The sequence below is a fragment of the Elaeis guineensis genome, chromosome 4 (genome assembly GCF_000442705.2).
Source record: "Elaeis guineensis isolate ETL-2024a chromosome 4, EG11, whole genome shotgun sequence".
Taxonomy (NCBI): domain Eukaryota; kingdom Viridiplantae; phylum Streptophyta; class Magnoliopsida; order Arecales; family Arecaceae; genus Elaeis; species Elaeis guineensis.
Genome location: NC_025996.2, coordinates 8,435,105 through 8,457,155, shown reverse-complemented (window position 1 = coordinate 8,457,155; position 22,051 = coordinate 8,435,105). Strand labels below are relative to the sequence as shown.

The 22,051-nt window shown below is 36.5% G+C and overlaps 1 protein-coding gene across 3 annotated transcripts; it reads right to left on the bottom strand.

The window, feature by feature from the left end:
* Positions 1-249: 249 nt before the first annotated feature.
* Positions 250-21,787, bottom strand: LOC105044052 (alpha-mannosidase). Of its 3 annotated transcripts, none has more exons than XM_019850055.3 (29): positions 21,349-21,769; positions 21,166-21,249; positions 19,733-19,821; positions 19,477-19,651; positions 18,691-18,810; positions 18,523-18,606; positions 18,381-18,452; positions 18,118-18,231; positions 17,933-18,036; positions 17,559-17,652; positions 17,288-17,455; positions 17,099-17,176; positions 15,318-15,383; positions 15,169-15,225; positions 12,789-13,008; positions 12,373-12,509; positions 10,804-10,869; positions 10,650-10,709; positions 10,482-10,553; positions 9,389-9,436; positions 9,105-9,224; positions 7,016-7,081; positions 4,457-4,569; positions 4,278-4,362; positions 2,837-2,947; positions 2,660-2,755; positions 2,534-2,581; positions 2,391-2,459; positions 250-803 (listed from the first exon to the last, which is right to left on the bottom strand). In XM_019850055.3, exons 1-29 carry the CDS (start codon positions 21,544-21,546, stop codon positions 615-617), a joined length of 3,003 nt encoding a protein of 1,000 aa, XP_019705614.1. In that variant the 5' UTR covers positions 21,547-21,769; the 3' UTR covers positions 250-614. The 3 variants fall into 3 exon arrangements, 2 of the variants coding, with proteins under 2 accessions (XP_019705614.1, XP_010920133.1); XM_010921831.4 differs by having other exon boundaries at positions 17,933-18,033; positions 21,349-21,768; XR_002164540.3 differs by having other exon boundaries at positions 712-803; positions 4,457-4,514; positions 21,349-21,787.
* Positions 21,788-22,051: the final 264 nt, after the last annotated feature.

Here is a 22,051-nt window from a genome sequence, read left to right as displayed (position 1 = left end):
AAGCGGCAACTACCAAAAGTGACAGGTAATTAGATTCAATTGAGGGTAAGAAGAGAACAATTCTTACAGATAATTTTTTTTAGAATAGCAGTCGGAGTGCTGCTACATCGAGCTAAACAAGAGTCAATTGCATGGTTGCCAAACCACTGTCGAGAGTCGCTGATTATTTCTCTCAAACATCTAGGTGATATTGATATGCAAAAACGTGGAGTTAAACCAAAATTTGGTGTACAAGGATTAAACAAAAACTTCAAGACTGAATATAATTCTTCAATTAACTAGAGAAAAGAACAATACTTTGATGTTCTTTATGTGCAAGTAATATAGCGAAGCATCTTATTTTAGGTAAATCAGATAAGTGGACTTCAATAACTGGGAACAACTCTAAGATGACAAAAATCAACAAAAATGGAGCCTTTAGGCTGTTATTTGCAATGCTGTAGAACAAATCTATCACACTGCTTTCCGATGCTAGATACTATGGATAAGAATCCACATGAGTTTGAAAACCAGGTTCTGTTGCTTGGGAGTGTGAGATGAGTGATTTGGGTCTTGGGATCCTCAAGTCTGCAGGATCACAAAATAAAAACCTGAAACTATTTCAGGGACTGGATTTAGAATTTCAACAAGAATGTGCGGATTTCCATCGGTCCCAACTCAACGACAAGGGTGACATTGCTGACTGGGCCACCCCTCACTGGAGCTGGAAAACTTCTATGATCTCCTTCAACTTGCCAAGACATCTTCTTCATCTCTGACTTCTCTTGGTTTGCTGATAAGCTTGTTTCCTTCAATTCTTTAATCTACAAGGGAAAAGAAAATTAAACCCACTTTGTGTTTTTACTGTTTATACAAAATCCTTTGCCTTTAGGAACTGGACTATTTCCTCAATGAGTACATTTTACCTGTTCAACGAGTGAAAATGAAAAGATTCCACAAAAAAAAAAAAAAAAAGAAATAAGAAAATTCATATTGAGAAGTTCTAATGGAAGACATAATCCATAGTATGAGCACATAATTTACATAATAAATACCTAGGAAAAAACTTACATGGCTTAAAATATAGGTACATTTAAGTGATCCACAATCATATTTGGAAAACATGTCTCAAATAAGTATGTCTTCCTAAAATATATTACCATGAAGCAAAAGTGTGCTTGCGTAGGAAAATTATTTGAGCACACTGTGCATCAAGAGGTCAGGTTCATCATATAGATGGTGTCAAATAAATAAAGAGAATAGTCATTGCTAATCATGATGTCTAGACTTGTTAGGTTCTTCAGAGACTTTTGGAAATTAAACTTATACTCCTGTGCTACTAATAGCACTAGAAGGTTTATGACTTCGTGATTTTAATTTTCAGCAAGAATATTTATGCAATGAACACTATTCAATGATAATTAGGCCAAACCACAAGGTAGCAAAGCGAAAAAAGAATTGCACTGCAATCACTTGTAGGTGTAGCAGAAATGAGGTGAGAGTGAGATGTGATGGAACCATTACGATATGCATCTAGATGACATGATGAGAGGTGAGATCCTTGCGTGTTCATCACAAATATCAAGACGACTGAGAATGAGATGAGAGGTCATAATTTAACCTTGCTGTACTACCCTAAGCAGTAACCTACAAGCAGCAAAAATATGATAAAGATAGTAATGCTTACATGATAAAAAATGTGGTACAAAGAGTCAAAGACCGTTGAACAACTGATTCTGACAATCAAGGGGGATCTGAGAACATTTCAAACTCCACTTGAGTAGGCAGCAAAAACCATGAAGGTCTGGATTAAAATAGTTTTTCTGGTGGTTGCCACAGATCAGGCCACCTCATTCTACCATTGCCTATATACTGACTATCAGCATCCAAAGATGGAGACGCAATAAAAAAAGTCTATATCTAACGATGGGTCATTATCACATTAAGCTTAAGGAAGCAATTTCTAGTGCTTCGACACCATGAGATTATGGTGCAAATGTTAGAAGCTTGCAAATGTCTGATGATCCATGAATGGGTGGAAATAAAATCATATATACAATCATAGTAGGCCAATAAATAGTATGTGGATAAAACATGTGACTAGAAAAAATGTGTATGTCAAACATTAAATTAGCAGTACCTCTAACATAGACAATTCAACACAAGCATAGTAGTATAAATATTTGAAGTTTTAAGTAAAAGCTCTGGAGAACTTATAATATATGTCACAAAGAGATTATATTAATAAAGGTTTTATACACAGTTGAGTTTTTGAGAATGCATTTTAAGCCTATGTTCCTATCCACAAGTACAAAATTTTCAATTAAGAATAAGTAGACGGTCCTCCCATAAATATGGCCTACGTGTCCACCAGAATAATTAGCTATATGTTATCAAGGAGATGGACATACCATTTTCTTTGCAAAGATCTTTTTTAGTTCAACCTTCGCCATTGCTGAATTCTGGACATCTTCACCAGCCTAAAAACATTCAAGAGTGTTCAACAAAAGCTGGATATCAATTCATAAAAAGAATTACTTCTTCACTGCCATACCTCGTATAGATGTGCCAGTCGGAGGAGGACAGTTCCATCATCTAGATCCTGAAGATTCAAATAAAGCTCTACTAGGAAAAGTACTGATTGCTAAGCAACGATTATTCAGTGGTTTTAAGTTAATACCTGAAGTGTGATCAATGCAACATTAGGAGGTAAACTGTAGCCATCTTCTGTCGTACTTGCTTTTGTTATATGAGAAGACTTCCAACGTTCCTCACTCTATGAGATCAAATATTTGTACATCAAATGATCTAGGGAAAATAAAGTTGTAACCATATTGTAGCTAGATATAAAAAATACCTCATGAGCGAATGCTAGAAGAAGAGGTGAATAAATTTGTTGACCATACGTCCTGCGCCAATATGCTCCACTTCCTAACTGGTTGATACTCATATAATAATTTCCTCTAGCCTAAGACAGTTTGGACACAAAAAAAGAGAACTATTAACATGCCACAAGCAAACAGGAAGCTGCTATGCTAAAGTGGCAGGCATAATAATACAAAGTGGGATAAAACATATGCTGATTGCATAGCACCAGGAAGATATGGCGTGATATTATAGACATATAAGGTTGTTTATGAATGGGAAAATAGGCAGGAATTAAAATGTTTAGATGCAGCTTTGGACTCAAGGTTCTTTGCATGACATGCTTATGTAAGGCAAACAAAAGAAGATAGACAATGGAAGCAATAAAATGCTTCAAGATAATATGCATATTGAACATTCCAGTCATAAACCGGGTGTCCAGGATTAAGTGTTTTTTTTTTTTTTTAAAGCTATTTTTCATTTTTTAAACTATTCCTCAATTTATCAGTGAACAGCATTGACCTTTTGCTTTGTTGTTTATTCATAGGAATAAGAGAGTTAATGCAAAGCTGAAATTTTGATTGAATGGATAAGACTGACCAGTGCCATAGAATTTTCCTAGGATATCTTGTTTTATATATGTTATAATCTATTGTTAAAATTCACATATTATCAGCATGGAGCGCATGAATTTGGAAATTCATAAACAGATCTTCTATGTTTTACAAAGGGTTTGCTTAAGTATGGGTGTCAATTCAATCTTCTCAGAACCTGGAAAAGGAAATTGAGTCATCAATCACCAGGCAAAGGCTTTGAATCCAAAATCATAAAATATGGAATTCTTCAATTTAAATTCCACTATTTCAGCCAAAACTATATAATAGCATTGGACTATGTGCTATTAAATCACAATTTATAGACTACTTCAACGACCATAAAGTATATTGTCTATTAAAGGAAAAAGAATCTAAGAGAATCCACTCAATTATATTCTGCATTTGTTCTAAGTAGATACTGTGCTGAGCAATGTTTTAAGTCTTGGTACTGGGCCTTGTACTGGTACCTTGTTGGTACAACATGAGATGCCCTAGTACCAACACATGGTACATTGTTGGAGTTGGCACAACAATGTAGCATCAATTAGTATGAGGGAAATACCAATCCCTGAACGGGAAACTGTGCTGTATCAGGTCAGTACTGTATGCTCCCGCCCTTATGGTACAATACTTAAAAAACTGGTGGTCAGGCTTTATTATGTATTGATCAATTATAAAAATTCAAGATCACAAAAGTGGTTTCAGATCCCTAGATTTAGAACAAGAAAAATTATCTGGCTAAAACAGTATATCCAATGATACTGGACTGTATATAATGCAACTTGGTAAAATTAAAAATGCATGTAGAAACATTTTCAACACTGAGTTGCAGCATACCGTGAGCCCCTCACAAGCATTATCTACACAAACTTTCTCATCAAGTGGTTCCTCGACACCTTTAGAATCATCATAGAGCAGGCGCCTTGTAGTTAACAGCACTTAGTCAGAAAACAACAACATATGGGAAACAGAGAACTGTAAATAATCATGACAAACCAACAATAAGAAAATAAAACCTATGAAGCATGATTTCCATTTCACCGTCCTCAATGCTGGAACCTCCAACAGCATGATCTACAAGGACAGAGAGTTCAGACTTCCCATCTGCTATATATATTCCAAGATTGAGCTGAAATTTTGACCAAGAAACTAATTAATGGATACGATACCACCTTATAAGTACATGGAAAATACAAATAAAGTTCCATATAAACCAAATATATATACTGATGTGGTCTGGACCCAGAAGGGGCTAGGTATATTTCTTGTTTGGATTTATTTTCGGTTACTTTTAGCAAGTCTCCAAGTTGCTTAGGAATCAAATTTGAAGGCAACGGATTTATATATTTTGTAAGAATAATTATCTTGGATCATTCTTTCCCTTCCATTTACATAATTGGTGAGTCCTACATCACTCTAGTTAATTTTTGCAACAGATGTCACTAAATTATTATCCTAATCCTGTTTGTATTTATTGGCAATCATGTCTCCTCAGGGCCTCTATTTGTTATAAATTTTAGTTTCCTAAAGATGAAAAAATGAATTTGCAGACTTTTCTCTATACTCTCCTAGAAAATGAGATCTCAATAATTTTTATTAGATTATGCTTTTGGGCTTGAATGGTCACTTCTTCCATAGACTAAGTGCTCAATTGAATCCCCGTCCATTTTTCCTCTTAGATTTGATCTTAATATCAGATCCTAACAATTAAAAGATTCTCATCATTGGTATAAAAGCGCTAAGATTCAGCATTCAAAATGACAGTGTTCTGTCCTATCATGTTGCTGGACAAAAAAATTTAGAAGAGGTTACAGAAACATGAAAAATAGAATATCTAAGCATTTGAATATCAAGTGAATGGAACTAAAAGTTGGAGGTTCCAAGTTTAAAAGAGCTGGCTAGTTAAAACCTGATGGCTGAAGAGCAAAAGAAAAGACTTGAAGAAATAGGAATATGAAGAAGTTCTCATGCTGACAATTATGAGCGAATAAATTTTCTAATTCATCTGTCCACAACTGGAAGGAATCCATGGTCAACTTTATCCACCTGAGAATCAATGACCATATAAATTATAATCACCATACACTAATGGCCACACAACAATTTGATTGCTAGAAAAGACAAAGTTGGTCTCCACTGCCAGATGGTAATTGGCTAATGGAAGGGGAAATAAATCCAGAGTACACCAATGATCACGGACTGAATGAAGTTTAAGCAATTTGAAACAACCTAGGGTTAGATGAACCACTTTTCTGAGAACTAGGTGAGAGGAAGCCGGCTGCAATTGGGTGAGGGTGTGGTTTAACCCATGCCCCTAGTATCCAAAACCTAGTGATTTTACCAACTTAACCAGTTGGCAACCTCATGGTTAGATGGAGATATTTATACAAAATTTTAAAATTTTTGTATGCTTCTGGAATTGGCCTTTAGAGTTATCTATAATAAGTCATAAGGGAGTCAAGTAGCTTGGTTAAGCAACAAGTTTGCAGCCATGGTTGCATTGATTCTGGAGAACAAAGTCATAGTCTGTCTTTTTCAACTAAAATTTATGGTAGAAATATATATATCTGCTCCTATTGAACAAACGGATGAGTTTTCGTGCTTATGTTTCCAAGGAATGATTTTGGGTGAAACAATTTACTGCCAAATAATATTCTTGGTTGCTATATTCACAAATGACATCATGGATCCGGTCAAAAATACATGCATCCACTACCAAGTATTCAAATCTGAAGTGATAAAATACATCTACCTCTTTTCTTTTTGATAAGATGGATCATTCACACAAATCTAGTATGAATGCAACCCAAAATATCAGAAAAAAGGATATCCCGGAATGACATTGGCAAAACTAAGGCATCAGTCCAAAAGCCTCCTCCAAAGTGGTCGATAACATAGGTGGCAACCCAATCTACAATGCTGTTCTACATTTCAAAGAATATACTATATAAATTACCAAAACAAAAGCCACCACTTTGATATGTCATCGCCTTGATACTAACTTCAACCTATTGTAAGACGATGATATTCATAAAGTTGAGTTGGCAATTTTTGTAAATGAGGTCACCAAGTATGAGGGGAAGTCTATCCTCTCTCTTCAAATAAGATAGAGTGAAAATGAAGTAGCAATGTCAATTTCAGAGTCTTATGTGCCAATACGGACTGGCATGGTTGACTTGGGTCAACATTGTTCAATATGAGCCAATACTCTATACCATGCCCCTTTTCCATTGGCAAAATTAAGCTCCATTTCTCTTGGCACAGTAAGTAATAGTCATATAGTTAGTAGTCAGTACAAATTAGTATATAGCAATACCATAGTTCTTGCCGGTCCTTGAGTGATGCTAAACAATACATCGTCCTTATCATATGTTCTGCCTTTTCTCTCTTGTTTGATAATGTCTTGGATTACCATAAGAACCACATGGATTAACCTTGCCATAATGTCATTAGTTTGTCTAGTTGTCCCACTACTGGGACACCTAGCTTTATGCTAATGTTGAAGATTGTCGCATATAAAGAGGAGTAAGTTCCATGAAAAGCAAAAGCAATTCATTTTGTGAGCGAAGTATTACCGGATAATAGTTTCCAGCAATTGGTTGAGTCACTTGAAGATTCCAATCCTCCCTATAATCACGAACCTAGAAAGACAATACCATCTCAAACTTTTTTCGAATAAAATTACTAGAAAAGTTATCTAGAAAGAGCAAGTTGACACTTTGAAACACACACACACACACACACATCTATATTTACATGGAATGCTAAACAATAAGTTATACTCTTATGACCTGAAAAAAGATAAGGCAAAGTAAATCAAAATAACTTTTTATTTTACAAGCAAAGCATGAAAAATGAAGCACACAAGTATGTTACAATGACACGTATCAGTAGTGAAGGTTGCAGTCTTTCATGGTTACAATCTCATTGTACAGTTGAAAATATGCTCAATTAAAATCCACTAGCATGTACATGCATTTTTTGATGCAGCCTACTGTGATATTATATAAAATTCATTTTCCTGAATTTTTATTTTTGAAACTTCAGTGACTTGAATAACGACTCAAGCATGACCTATTAAACTATGATGGAATTTTTAAATTTTGTACATCTTGTCTTTGCATATTGTTGGAGGACTTGTTTGGATGAGTCAAACAAGTGCCTTAAATTTTTATTCTCACTGAAAGAAAAATAAATGAACATTATAGAAGAAAAAATTTACATGTCTATTTTTGTGCAATTTTAGAGAAAATGTTAACAACGTTGTGTATCTTTTGATGTTGATCTCTGTCCACTTCTTGCACATTAGAGTATGGTCACACTCCAGAACTGACTGATATGCAATACCCTTCATCACCGTAAGTGCCATACGAATCATTTAAGGAATACTGAGACCCAATGCCAAGCTCTTAATTTCTATCGTTGTCATTCCCAAGACCACCATGACCTTTCAATTGAAATTCTGATCCATGTCTTAATGATGATGCATGAACCAACCCATGAAAAAATTTCAAGACCTACTGATTTTTTTAATTTTTTTTTTTTGCATGCCACATCCTAGAGTTAAAAAATATATCTTAGTCATACTCCTGCAATCACCTCCAATACCTTTATAGATCAAAGGATGCCATATTCTCCCATCATAGAGCTAGTGTCCAACCTTTAATACTAATGACATGCCCAATAGCCTATCTGTACCTTCATCTAAGTCTAAACCATATATAGAATCCTCTCCAACCGCAATCTATATAGCTTCAGAAATCAGTTTTTGTAATGCCCTAGTACCTATAAAATCTGCATGCATCCTCTCCACCAAAACCCAGATATTAACACAAGATGTAGCACCATTGTATGCTTAAAGCACATAATAGATTATGCCCTTTACAACAGATCTATAAAATTCAATATGCTCTTTATACAAAAATAAATCCTTGATGTATGATTATCAGCTTCAGTCTATAAGAAAGAACATATACATGGCTTTGCGGTTCCAACTAACACTTACAGCTTTTCGGTCCAACTTCATGTACTAATCTTAAGGTAGATGTGTTTATCTATGTCATCCATGTATTTCATCCCATATATTTTAAAAACAGCAATTACTCTTCAAACCACAATTATCAATAACCTCTGTCCACATAAAACTTGTCTTTAAGGAAAAAATAGATAGGATCAGTGGCCTGCTAGTTTCATTTCTAAATCTCTGACTTCTCTTTCTTTTTTTTCTTTTTTAACAAGAAAAGTTGTCTTGTAGGTAAGCACTATTTGAATAATAATCAACTTAAGTTATATATGTTTTGATTTGCATATGCTCTAAAGTTCAGTTTTAGAAAAGTGTTGGAACTAGAATATACTCAACCAGAATGCAATTTCTATTAGTTTTGCTTGCTCGTCTCTAATAAATTGTACATATTCACATATTGAAGAACCTCATAATTTGTGAAGCATAATGTAGGCCCTATCACAATGAATAAAAGCAATAAATGTTCTCAAAACATGAAGAAAAACATCATTCTCAAAATTATCCTTTGAGACTTAAAACTGACACCTAATGTGATTCACAGAATCTGGTTGAGTCAACATAACCAACTGAACAAAATTAAAAAAAAAAAAAAGGAAAAAGACACATGTTCAGTTAATGTATGCTTGAAACTAGATGAATACCCGTTTTAGAAAATCTCTTCCATTAGAGTCCGTGAAAAATGTCCTATTTGTGACCATGTTTGCTGTCAATCGTGCAATGACCTCCTTCCCAACACCATCATCAGTAGGAATGGGCCCAACCTTCATGAAAAAATAGAAAAATTGACGTTGAATTTTATAAAGAACGTAGATATCATGACCAAGGAAGAACGAATAAACACTTATTATTAGCTTTTGAAGCTAAAATAAAATCAACATTCTACAACAAGCATTCTATACAAAAGAAGCACAAGCAAAGAACTTACAGTATATTCAATTTCTGCATGCTCCTTGTCCTTATAAAGTCTGATCACCTGAAATAAATCATATGTGAATCTTTTGATGAGGATTTTGCATGAGGAAACATGACCACCATAAGAAAAGTGTATTTTTAGTCAACATGAATGCTTCATTAGCGATATACAGTATAGCAGATAATCAACACCCATTATCTCATTCATTTTTGCTCAGTGAATCTAGTACATTTTTGCTAAGCAGATATATAACTTACCAACATGGTGATAGCCATTGAAATAGCTAAAAGACCATAAAGAGGCCCTCTCAGCCATCAAAATCTCAGGAGAATAGAAAAGAGCATTATTTGAAATTATTTTTAACAATGGATTATCATCTATAATGGTCAGACAAAATCAGGTCAATAGATAATTGACATGATCAAAGAAGCGCAAGCTGTTACTTGAAGAAACAAGATGGAGAAGGGAAGCTATTTCCATTAGACTAGGATAATAACCACAATCAAGATTTTAAATAACAGTGGGACAGCATGCCACCATCCTGAGTGTCAGGATCGGACGAGTCAGGAAATGGATAAGTAGAAATAATTTGAACCCACCAATTGAAATTCATTGTATATTGCTAGATATGTGAAATGCTATTGCCATGAAGGTTTTAAATGATTGAAGTCAAATGAATTTCTTTACCTCGTATATGTGAAAACAATAAGCAGAATTGATCTAAGCACATTGATATATATAAAAGTCAGATTTAAAATCAAAACTTTCTTTTATTTGATGAAATTATTCATGAACAGTACCAACATGCAAAATATATATGAATCTGCATATACGAACGCATTCATAATCCGGACTCATATCAATTATGGGAAAAGTCAAAGAAGCCTACATTAAGTTATTGGTTATGAGATTGCTCACAGACAACATTTATAAAAACTGATAAGTTGCAAATAGTTTACCTTTGAATGGTTAACGGGACATTTTGACAGGAAATTTGATCTAAACGAACTGTTGTATCTATAAGTTAAATTGTTGGTGTTTTTCAACAATCAGCAAGTTAAACTATGGAATAGCATATTATAACTGAAAATAAGATCTAAACAACCTGATATATCCATGAGTTAAATTGTTGATAGACTTCATCAACCAGCGGTCCACGTATAACCTTTAAAGGTACCTGAGTCAAATAACAATTGCACAACAATATTTAGTTACATCAACGACTAACTAATCCAGCAACTTGTGATATCACAACGTTTGTAGAATGAACTACCGATCTGGAAGCAGGTGTTGGTGGAACACCATTTGGCCGGAAAATGTATGCACCAGATGCCTAGGAAATTTACCACATGCGGCACAGCCAATGATTAGCTTGAAACAAAAAAAAAATGATAAATTAGTATCAGTAATAATACTAAGTTATATACCTGTGGATCTATATCCCCACTGCTTGAGCCGTACCACAGATAGCTTTGCTGTATGGGTACATCCACCTGATCCATATAAGACTGCTCTAAGAAAGACCACTATATACAACATTGAAGTTTTAAAATTTTAAATGGAATAACATAAAATTATGTCTCAATAATAGCTTGACTCCAGTTATAATTTATAAAAGCTGAACATTATTTAAGCTGTAGTAGAGGAAACCAAGAGGCAATGTACTGAGTAATAAGCACGATCTTAATAATAACAATGAATGTCATTAAGACAAGAAAAGAATCCACATATTCTTTTTGTCCATCAAGATTATCACATGGCAAAGATTCTTAAAACTGGATGGACAATCCCGTTTCAAGATGTATGGACATGGTGTTTTGGACATTTTACTTATAATTAACAATGAATTCCTAGGGTTCCACATAGTGGATGATGACACTGTACCAATGCCTTTCAGTCCCACTTTATGTGTCTCATTTCCTTCCTTCTGTCATCCCAAGTCTGTTATCCATATTCACAATCTTTTATCATTTATATTGCTAGTTGGTATCAGAGCTATAAACAACAACAGAATACAATCATCTTTGGCCATGTTGGCGAAGCTATTGGCCGAACAGCTTGAATATGTCTGGTCTATAGAAACTGTCTTTGGGGCATGGATGCCATAGGTTCATGGCAAAGTATATTGGCTATATTTCCTTCCCCTATGCATTGACTTTTTTGTCTCTACGATAGAATGAGTTTTTACATGCGACATCATAGTCAGGAAAAAAGAAAAGACGTCGAGCCTCCAAATAAGTCATTTGTCTTTCAAATCTTTAAAGTTGTTCTTGCCTCAGTTATTTTGTTTCTATACTTCGTCTTCAATGCAGAACTTGTTAGCTTTATAGGATCCTATTTCTTCCTACAAATAACATATGCACCTTATTATGATTTAGCTATCTTATATTTTGTAATTAAATTCCAAATGTGAAGCGGATGGACTATTATATATTGAATAACAACTCCAATGACCAAACTACGGCAACCTAATTACTTGTAACCAAGTTATCACATTACCAGTCTCCAATAAATTTTTGAAAATAAACATAATATCACCACCATCATAATGCATTTTCATGTGCATTTCTAAGGCAAGCCAATATTTTTTGCAGCCAAAACTACTAGCTTTCAGCAATTTAAAACTATTATTTCTTGTAGAAGATGACATCCTTATTTATGCTAGACTCATACCAATAGTAAAGAGATAGTATTTTGGTAACAAACATATGCCAGACCTATGAAAAAAGCAGGCTACTGAAAGAGACATTATGAATGGAAGCTTAAATCAGGAAGCCAGATCAGCAGCCTATTGACACAAGAGATTTATAGCCAGCTGAAATCACTGGAAAAATAAAGCATGGATTTAAAAAAAAAGCAACTTCTAAAGTTGAACGTTATTTCATGATATAGTTACTGTACATAATTCTCATTAAATGGCCAACCACAGTTTCAGAACATGTCCTAACAACTTCTCATGCTAGACATGGCACACTGGATCAGTAAAAGTAACTTACTCCTGTTCTATAATTAACCATTCTCTTGAGTTGTCCAGATGTCAATGAAAAGGACATTTTTAAGGGTCCTGGCCCAACTTCAATTGTGTCATTTTCTAGAGCAGCACCAGCTGAGATACAACCATTTCTGCTCATTCCTGTGTCATTTCATAAAAAGGTATAGATAAACAAGAAAGACAAATTAATTTATAACAACAGTGCATATATTCTAGATGTTCTAAGAGGCTAGGTTTCAAGCTAAATGCTATGCTAATTCTTTTTTTGGGCCCAGGCATTAAGTCAGCCCCATTTGAAAAAGTTGCATTTTGCTAGACTGAAACTTAGCATGGCACTATTACATGCTGAGGATATACTTAATAGTTTCTCCACTTTGAGACGAATAACCAAAATTTACAAATCAGAACTTTGAAACCCACCTTTCCCAGCTGCTTTTGAAATAAAGTAAGAATTCCAACCCAATGGTGGGACAGAAACTTGAAATACAAGCCAAAATTTTGGTGCTTCTTTTGGTGACACTCCTATATAAGCCTTGACATATAAATTTCTTATATTGCTAGTAACATTGTCCACCGCCACAAATTGTGTGTCAATATTATTTCCACTAGAATCTCGTACAACAAGAAGATCATCATTAACCTGACAGAAAAAAAGCATTTCAATAGAAAATTGCAAACTTATGAGTATACAAATGTACCGTACATTCTCATGTAAACAAAAAATAGGAAAGTTAAGAGAATGAACTGAGTCTTAGAATATATACAACCATACTACAAATGATTTTGGTGATAGGAATTGCAAAGACGGATGGGAGGAGGGTTCACAAATATGGCCTTCTAGCAGAACAGGAAATACCCTGGCACATGTGGCTATGCAGTTTATGAGATCACATGTTCCACTGTATAATGCAGTTTATGAGGAGCAGTACATCCTTCAATAAATAAAAAAGCAGAGAAAAGAGTCCAATTGCTGAATACCGCAGTTATAGCCACAAAAACTACCCTGGTGCATTCTTGAGAGTGTGACGACAATTAAAGGTTATTTGAGTCTGATTAGTCCACTTCCAGGTTTTAATTGCCAGAAGAGTAACGAGTTTTTACTCTTTATTTATTGATCTTCTTTTCCGCATCTTTGTTATCTTTCTAGATGTGTTACCAGCCCAAAACTTTGATGACTAAAGGGCAATTTGGTAATTAGGAATGCCAGTCTACAAAGTCTGGTTCTCCAACCCACAATGACTTGATGTGCTGTGAGTAGAAATCCTGTAGGTTCTAATCTTTACCTATATTTAATACAGATGGAGAATCAATAAACCTGACTTGTAAAACATGATATTTTACGACAATTATAGAATTTCTGCTTCTTGCATGTGCAGTTACACAGACGCACATACAAAGAAGCTGCAAGCAGATGTTTCTTAGGCATATCAGGCACCAATCATCAGTCAGAAAGACAGGGCTGGAAATGGGCTGGGCTTAGGTTGGACCACACCTTACTGTGTTCTGCCCTAATTAATTTAATCAAGCCAAGGTCTAGGTCTAAGCTTGAACATTTTTTGAATAGTTACGCCCAATACTAGTGCCAAGTCTAGATTGTCACGACTATCTTTATGGCTGAAAGCAGGGTAGGCAGCGTTCAAGAGATGCATGCAGAGTTTGATGGCTGGGCCAAGTTGGTGCAAGTGGAACTAAGGGCGGTGCCAAGGTCAAAGCAAAGGAAAACGGCAGTGCACGTGGAGATGAGTTTGAAACTGTGGATGGCACATGAGAGACAGAGGGCCGAGCATGGAAGAGGAGAAAAACGATAGTAAGGAACTGGGGGTAGTGAATGGAGGGCAGATGTTGGTTCATTAGAGGGAGGAGGAGGAAGATGGACGGTGGATGAATTGGTAAGGAGGAGGATTGATGGGTCGCACAGAATGGACAATGGAATGATTAATAGAGAAGATAGAGGAAGAAGGAGAGGAGGGTGGGAAGATCAGGGGAGGAGTCGGGAAGGCTGTCAACAGAGAGCAGGTGGACCAGGTAGAAGTCACATAGACTTGGTAAAGTAGGATTACTTCTCAAAATTAAATTTGAGTCAATCTTAGCCATCTAACAGATGAATAGCCAACACTCCTCACATGTACCTAACAATAATACACTTTAATTCCTAATTTATACAGTTTTCAGGCCTTAGTTTGATCTTGCGCTGGGCGGGCCAAGGGTTACTTGCAATCTTCAAGTCTTAAGATCTAGCCCAATCCAAATTGTTAAATCTCAGCCCAAAGGTCTTGTGTTGGACCAAGCCTGTTTGCCAGCCAACAAGTAGGGTCTTTAGGCCAAGTATGAAAAGTGGGAGGAAGGAGAAATAATGTCCGTTTCCTAACTAAGCAACATTAGGGGTGATTAGCGCTTTTGTATTTATGTTTTAAGAAAATTATCAATACTGAAAAAGGTAAGCAAACTATGAGATAAACTCGGGGAGGCAAGGTGGCAAAAAGTTATAAAAGAAGAAGGTTAAAAAACAACCATGGCTTCAAAAAAGATCATAAGGAAAAATCCTGAGTAAACAAAAAGATTGTTTACATATTTAATAAATAAAATTGTCACACCTCATACAACTAGTCATCATTAAGCCCCATATGAGACAACCCTTTTTGGCAAGACACTCTAAAATAACAAGAAAAGAATATTTTTTGAAAAAAGGTTAGTATTAGCTTAGTTTCACGAAATTGAGACAACCCTTTCTATCACAGAAGCAGAAAACTCAAATCATCATGAGCCTTACAGAAAATTAATTATCACTTAATGTACTCACGGGAATCCTTATGAAGTCACTACGGTTCCATCCAAGAGGATTGTATGCCACCACAACCTAAAGATGCAAACATTAAAATATATCAAATTGTATCCAAGAAAAATACGTAAGTTTTAAAGCTCCTAAAAACAAGAGAAAGAACAACTTACCAGGCTCTTCCCTTCCAAAATTTCTTCCTCAGTTGCAGGGCAGTAGCTTATGTTAAGCAAATTGCACTGATAATAACAAGAGAAAGACATGACAAGTAGAATATTACACTAGAATGACTTTGCTAACTTTCAGTTCTATCATTGAAGCAGGAAAAGGTGACATCACTCGTCTCACTTTTAACTTATATCAAGGATTTAAGTATGCTGGTGTCTTCGGGCATGCCAGCCACTGGCCAGCAATGCACCTGCTATGTTATGCTGAAACTAAAAAAGAAAAAAAAAAAATCAAAGGACTTGATATTTTTTTTATTAAAAAAATATATAAAAACAATCAATAGGTGACATCGTTCGCTGAACCATCCCGAACCGGATGGTTCAAAATATTTTAAATGGTACCGATGGCAAATTGGGACGGTTCGGACGGATAAATCGAAATGCTAGATGAGGGACAGGGAATAAGAGAGAAAGAGAGAGAGGAGGAGAGGAGAAGATGGGACAATGCCGTCGGAGGCTGCTGGTGGCCCGCCGAGGCCACTGGAGGGCCACGAAGGCCTCTATGGCTCGGTGTCATCCGATAGGATGTTTAAACGTGAAAGAAAGAAAGAGAGAGAAGGGAGAGCGATGGTACCATAGAGACGTGTAGCCGGCGAATAGGTTGCCAGAGGGTGCCGGGTGACCGCCGTGGCCACCAAGTGGTGTACAATACGTGGGCAGAGCTATGGCCAGGGCAATAGCTTAACCGACTTCACTTAAGTAATACCGACTTCACTTAAGTGAAGCCGACAAATCTATTGCCGGCTTCATTGTTTGAATTTTTTTTTTTAAAAAAAGTTAAAAATAGTGAAGTCAGTTTGCCGGCTTCACCGTAATTGTGGTCTTTTTTTTTTTAAAAAAAATTCATGAAACAGAGACGATCGCCTCTATTTCACACCCGCGGCACCACAGACGTTGATTGCACCGTCCGACGGCTTCCCCTCCCTGTTTTTATTTCTTCCCCCTCTCTCTCTATCTCTCTTTCTCTCTTTTCCTCCTCTCTGGTTTCGTTCTTCTCCTCTGTGTCGGTTCGCACCGGTCCGATCCAGTACGGATCTGCACCGGCTCGTATTGTCAGCCGGTCCGCATAGGCCCGAGTTTCGGTTCAGCCTTCCTTGATAGATGTGGTGCTGACCCATGCTGGGCGCCATTACTGGCCCAGCAACATAAATGCCAAAGGAAACAGGCTGGCATACCTCAGCATTTGAGACCTCAAACTTTACATAAAATTGGAATATATCAATGGCAATCGGGTGACCTTACAGAAAGTTCTCTTCAGTATGGTAGCTGACATGGTATATCATCATCAACTGAACTGGCTTATAAGGAACCATCCTGCCAGAAGCAGCACTAATGCATCATGTTTGTTTTACAACCTCAAATCAGTTGTGTAAAGTTTTTCATGATATCAGATTTATGTGCATTCAACAAATGATCCCGTTTAACTCGTGCACTCTCCACAACTTGCATCGCATAATATGATACAATACATCATCTATCCATTACACCAATTAATTAACAACTTTGTCAATTCTCAATCTCTTAACAATCAGTAAAGAGAAAAAATTGCAGCAGTTCTTTTGGTAAATAGATCACCCACAACATATTTTATTTTAGTCTGTGATTCTTGGGCAGCAGTACATGTATGTGTCCTGACTCAAGTTAGAACTCTTTGAATATGCTGATGGTGATAGTAGCACTAAACAAATATAGTCATTATAATATATAGGAACATACAAATACTTTACCTGGCTGAAATTGACTGCTGAAGATGCACCCTTTGTATTGGTTAAGCATGGAAGAGCTAAGTTGATAACCTTTTCTGCCTATAAATGACACACAGTGGAAATACGATAATAATGAAAGCTTGTAAGGTATTAAACAAGATGGGGACAGAAACAGAGAGAGATAGGAATTGACAGGTTATTGCCCCAGACCTCTGAAGCTCCATAAGCAAGGCGTTTTGCATAATCATCTGTCGTATGCTGTTTTGCTGTACCAGTGATAGCATCATGATGTTGAGCAATTCCCAAAGCATCTCCTAAGCTCCAGGTGGATGGACCATATGATGTCCTCCCTGCTAAGAATTCGATTTGACGTGCTGCCTATTTAGGATAGGTTATGCCATCCTTTAGCAACTTGCAATACCAAATAAGATGCCAGGTAAAACTTAAAAGAAAAATTCAATGCAATGCATCAAAGTTGTACCAGATAGTAACCACTCAGCATACGAACATAGTGCTTAAAAGTTGGACGGCTAGTAAAATACCCAGTCCAATAAGCATTTGCTGCATCAGCATATCTGCAAAGTCAGCAGGCAAGCTCAGATATTACATTAACTATTAATTTAATTAGTTTTTACTAGTCCTGTAATTTTGATTGGACTGGCATCAGCAGAAACATAGAAATGATCCTAATTTCTCATGTTCAAACTTCCAAATTTGAGTCGTTGCAAGTGTTTGACAAGGGTAGTCTTCCATCAGTTCTATGAAATGATTGGTGGTACTCCAACTGTTATTCTTAAAAAAAAATTATTGAGAAAAAAATATTTTAGTTTAATTAGCAAAACAGGCACTACTTACGGGAAATAGTCATCAAATTTCAGTGGCCAAGATTCATTTGCTGCATTTTTTGCATCAGTATAAATTGATGGAGTAGAATATAGTGCATGGACACGACCATCCTGCTATATTGACAGGGCTGATCAGAATATCTTCTCATGAGAAGTGGAAGAGTTAAATATTGAATATCTTACGGCAAAAAGTACCTTGTTGACATAATGGATAAGTCTGTCCATTTGCCTGAACCAAGATTCCGCATATTGATATTGGAAATCATCACCCATTGTCCACATGATATGGTTTGTGCGTGTCACATTAGCCTAATTTTAAGTGCCAAATTAGCATGTATAAAAAGTCTAGACATAACCATAAATTTTAAGTAATGAGTAGCAAAGCAATAGGAGATCTCCTACATAAAATTTCAAGGGCGAAAGTAGAAAAGAAAAACAAAAAGAACCTCAAGGCTTACTTGAGTTATCGCAGCGTCAATAAAATCATTTACACGTTGTTCAACATTGTAGTCATAAAGTAATTTATCATCCTGCAAATTTGTAATCAGACCTATGGAGAAATGCAGTTGACTTCAGATCTCTTTCACTGAAAATTCATACCTGTACAGGTAAGATGTCATCATCGACTTCAAAGCCAAACCCTTCCGGAGGACCATAATGAACAGGAAAGGCATTTGCAAAAATCTGGAGTTTCAACTGAGCACGTCAAAAGAAAAAAGGTATATATTTGGATAGGACAAGTAAGAAGAAGAAGAAGAAGTTTAGAACCTGAGAAGAGGAACCAAAAGTTTTTGACCCACGCCATATAACTTCAAGAGATTTGTCCACCTTACGCTTTTGCCTGTCCTGATAATCAATTCTCGCAAAATGTACAGAATCGAAACCAAGCTGGAGGCAAAAATCATGGCACAAGTGAGTTCTGCAGTATACAGTAACAAAATCAAATATGCAAACCATCTGCTGTGTGTATCTGGACCAGAGAACAGGCACATTTCAAGGCATGCAGAATGGAAATATTCAAGAAAGAATGTGTGATGATTTCTGAAACTTTTCAAGCTATAATTGAAGATGAACACATTATCTTCATTAATCTGATCCGACAATTTTAGAATATATAGATAGGTCATGAGTAGAATTTCACTTCCAATTTTTCAAGAAAATGTAGGATAGCCTAAGTCGACAGTTCGAGTGAGTTAACCTATGAAAAATGAATTAGATTACCAGTATGGTTGTTGCAAAAGGGAAATGAAGAGAAAAGAATTTAAGAAGACAAGTGTAACTTGGAAAAAGGGAGAAGCTGCATGGAGCTTTTGTAGTTTGTGAAGTTCATCGAATACTACAGTTAATTATGAGCATGATCACTGCTATGCTTTATGTTATGCAGATTACAATATTTTATACATTTTCTGTGGTTTATCGATTACTATAGTTAATGATGAGAATTAAGGCAGATATGACCCTATTTTATGCAGTGTATGCGACAGAGAGAGGGAGGCAAAAAAAAAAGAGGGAAAGAAGGAGTGGGGGGGTCTGGGTGCGGTAATTTTGAATCACCTCTGCTCCAAGCAAGTAACCTTGCACAGCGGAGTGTCCAAATGGATCAATTTGCCATCCAACTCGAGGAACCTTGTTGAATTGCTTCTTGATTGTGCGATGACCAAGAGTTGTCTGATCGATCATATCAATGTAATGGGCTGTGGCTTCATCATGCATACACCAGCCACCATTTCTGAACCAAACATGCAGTCATTAAATGATGGCTGACTAATAGCAACTCTTGGTACAAAATTGAAGATAAAAAATTTCATACACGAACTCCAGTTGGCCAGAATCCACTAGTTTTCCCACTACTTCTTGGGTTTGCTCATTTTGTTCTCTCCACCATCTTTGGAAAAAAGCCTGAAAAATTGATGGTAAGAGCCTTGTTATTCTTCATTGCTAAATATCTGGGAATTAAACACATAGGTAATAGGTTGAGTAACAATAGCTCATGAAGGTTTTTTTCCCCATATTTATTCACTCCTTAATTGTTTTTTCCTTTCATAAATTCAACATTTCAGTTAGGGTGACAAAGTGTGGTTCACAGGAGCTCCGCTTGATACCACTTGATATGGAGTTTTGCATAATAGAAAAAGATATGCACCTATCCTTGTTTTGGATCAAGTGGTTCATCAAAATGACAGGCTTCGTAAAGAGAATGTTCATATATTAATATATGATCTCAATAAAGGTCATCTTAATGAGAAAATGAAGAGATTTCAGTTGGTTGTACTCAATTTTTTTTTCCAGCAATCTACAAGTCGCATACCTTCAAAGCCACCAAAATCATGAAGGCTGAGCTGAAAGAGTATAATGAGAAGATGACATGAAAGTAATGGATGCCTAGATTTCATTTTCACAGGATACTTGGAGGCATCTTTTCTTGACTGTTTGCATTAATTTTCAAAATGCTTGCAGTAATGAAACATTGTTTGCTCAACAGGAGATAAAATGAAGGGTACCATTTGTGATTTAACATACATATAATCTGTTTATCAACTCATAAGCTGGTTCAAGCATACTTGATTGATGATGTGATTAACCAAGATAATTAAGGCTATGATGCCACTTGTAAATGCATTCAACGTAATAACAGAACATCATCATGCGAGTTTGGTAGACTCTCTTCTTATCTAAGTTAATCAAAGATACTTCCACAATGAATTATTCATGTCACATAAGGGGGCAGGCGCTCCTTTCAAGACCTCATGAGAATAAATTGACGTCCATACACAATTTCCCGTTTAGTCTTCAAGTCAAACCAATTAATATTTTCTTCTTGTCATACTATTTACGTAGTAGTTGGGAACAATCATCAACTAAGACCCTACCTAATTTTAATATCTCTTTCTGATTTTATTTGATGCTCTTAGATTATCATATAAGCAGTAGCTGCCAAGATGGCTAAGTAACATCACAGATTCCTGTTCCAAGACATTAACAGAAACAATATAGCGAGCAAGAACGGGAAAAAAAACTTGCTTTTTTTCTGTTGAAAATTTTGGTAGAAATAAAATGGCTACTTATCAGTAACATAAGACACAACAACAGACGTAAAGCTGTGCAAAACCCATAGTTCAACATTATCTACAAACATAAAACATCTACCATTCCATCCTTGGACCTGGCACACTATGCTGCACCAAATTCAAATCATGTAAAAATCCAGAACCAAAAACTGAAAAGTCTCGCTGCACAACAAACCTGCTCCGCAAAAATGAACTTCCGGTTAGGACCTTTCAGCAATGCATCAACCACCGAATCCAGCACATTCATAACACAAGCACCCTGCACGCATTGCAGAAACGCAAAAAAATCACCTCTCTCTCTCTCTCTCTTAGAAATCCAAGAAACCACATTATATTCGAAGTAAATTCTAATTCCAACCTGTATGCTATTATTGGATCCAACATAGTACTGATCAATGGTCTTCAGCCACCCGACATCATCATGGGAATGCGCGACCAGGTGCACATTCAGCTTTCCAGCCACAATGCCGGCGCTAGTATTGTAACGGATGTAGCCGCCGTTGCAAGCAGAGATGGCCATCAGGATGCAGAGAAACGCCACCGCCAACCTCGCCATCTCTGCTGCGGGTTGCTCCAGTTCCAGAGTATCTCGTACGCCGGCCGGGATGAGAATTTGTAACTGGAAGACAAGGCGGTGGAGCCGATGGGGACAAGGGAAGGAGGCGCCTCGGTTTCTCCTTCGCCGTCCCCCGTAGTAATTAGCAGGAATGAGGGATCAGGGTAACGAATATCTAGGGAGCAGGGAGTATTTATCCTATTGGCTCCGCAGGATTCGCCATGGATCGTGGGATTTTTTGGTTGTCTTGATGTGTTTATCTTGTATCCTTCGTCACGGGATCCGCATTATTTTTATGAAAAAATAAGGTGGGGTTGGAACGTTATAGTGGCTGGACCGGTGCATCTGAGGATGCCCTTTGAACGAGAGATGAATGAGCGCGACGTGGGGATGTTACTTCTCGCCTTCCCCTTTGTCGCTTTCTTCCGTTCGTGAAAAGATCTCTTTTCGTTCTTTGACTGCAATCGCCAAAGAACGCATGCCTCGTCCTTGAACCGAAGAGGTG

Excerpts from the sequence above, each read along its gene's own strand:
- LOC105044052 (XM_019850055.3), bottom strand. The coding sequence starts at position 21,546 with ATGGCGAGGTTGGCGGTGGCGTTTCTCTGCATCCTGATGGCCATCTCT. Across the intron at positions 17,456-17,558 it reads TGCTGAGTGGTTACTATCTG|GCAGCACGTCAAATCGAATT; the intron begins GTACAACTTTGA and ends TATCCTAAATAG. Across the intron at positions 9,225-9,388 it reads ATGCAGAAATTGAATATACT|GTTGGGCCCATTCCTACTGA; the intron begins GTAAGTTCTTTG and ends TTTTTCATGAAG.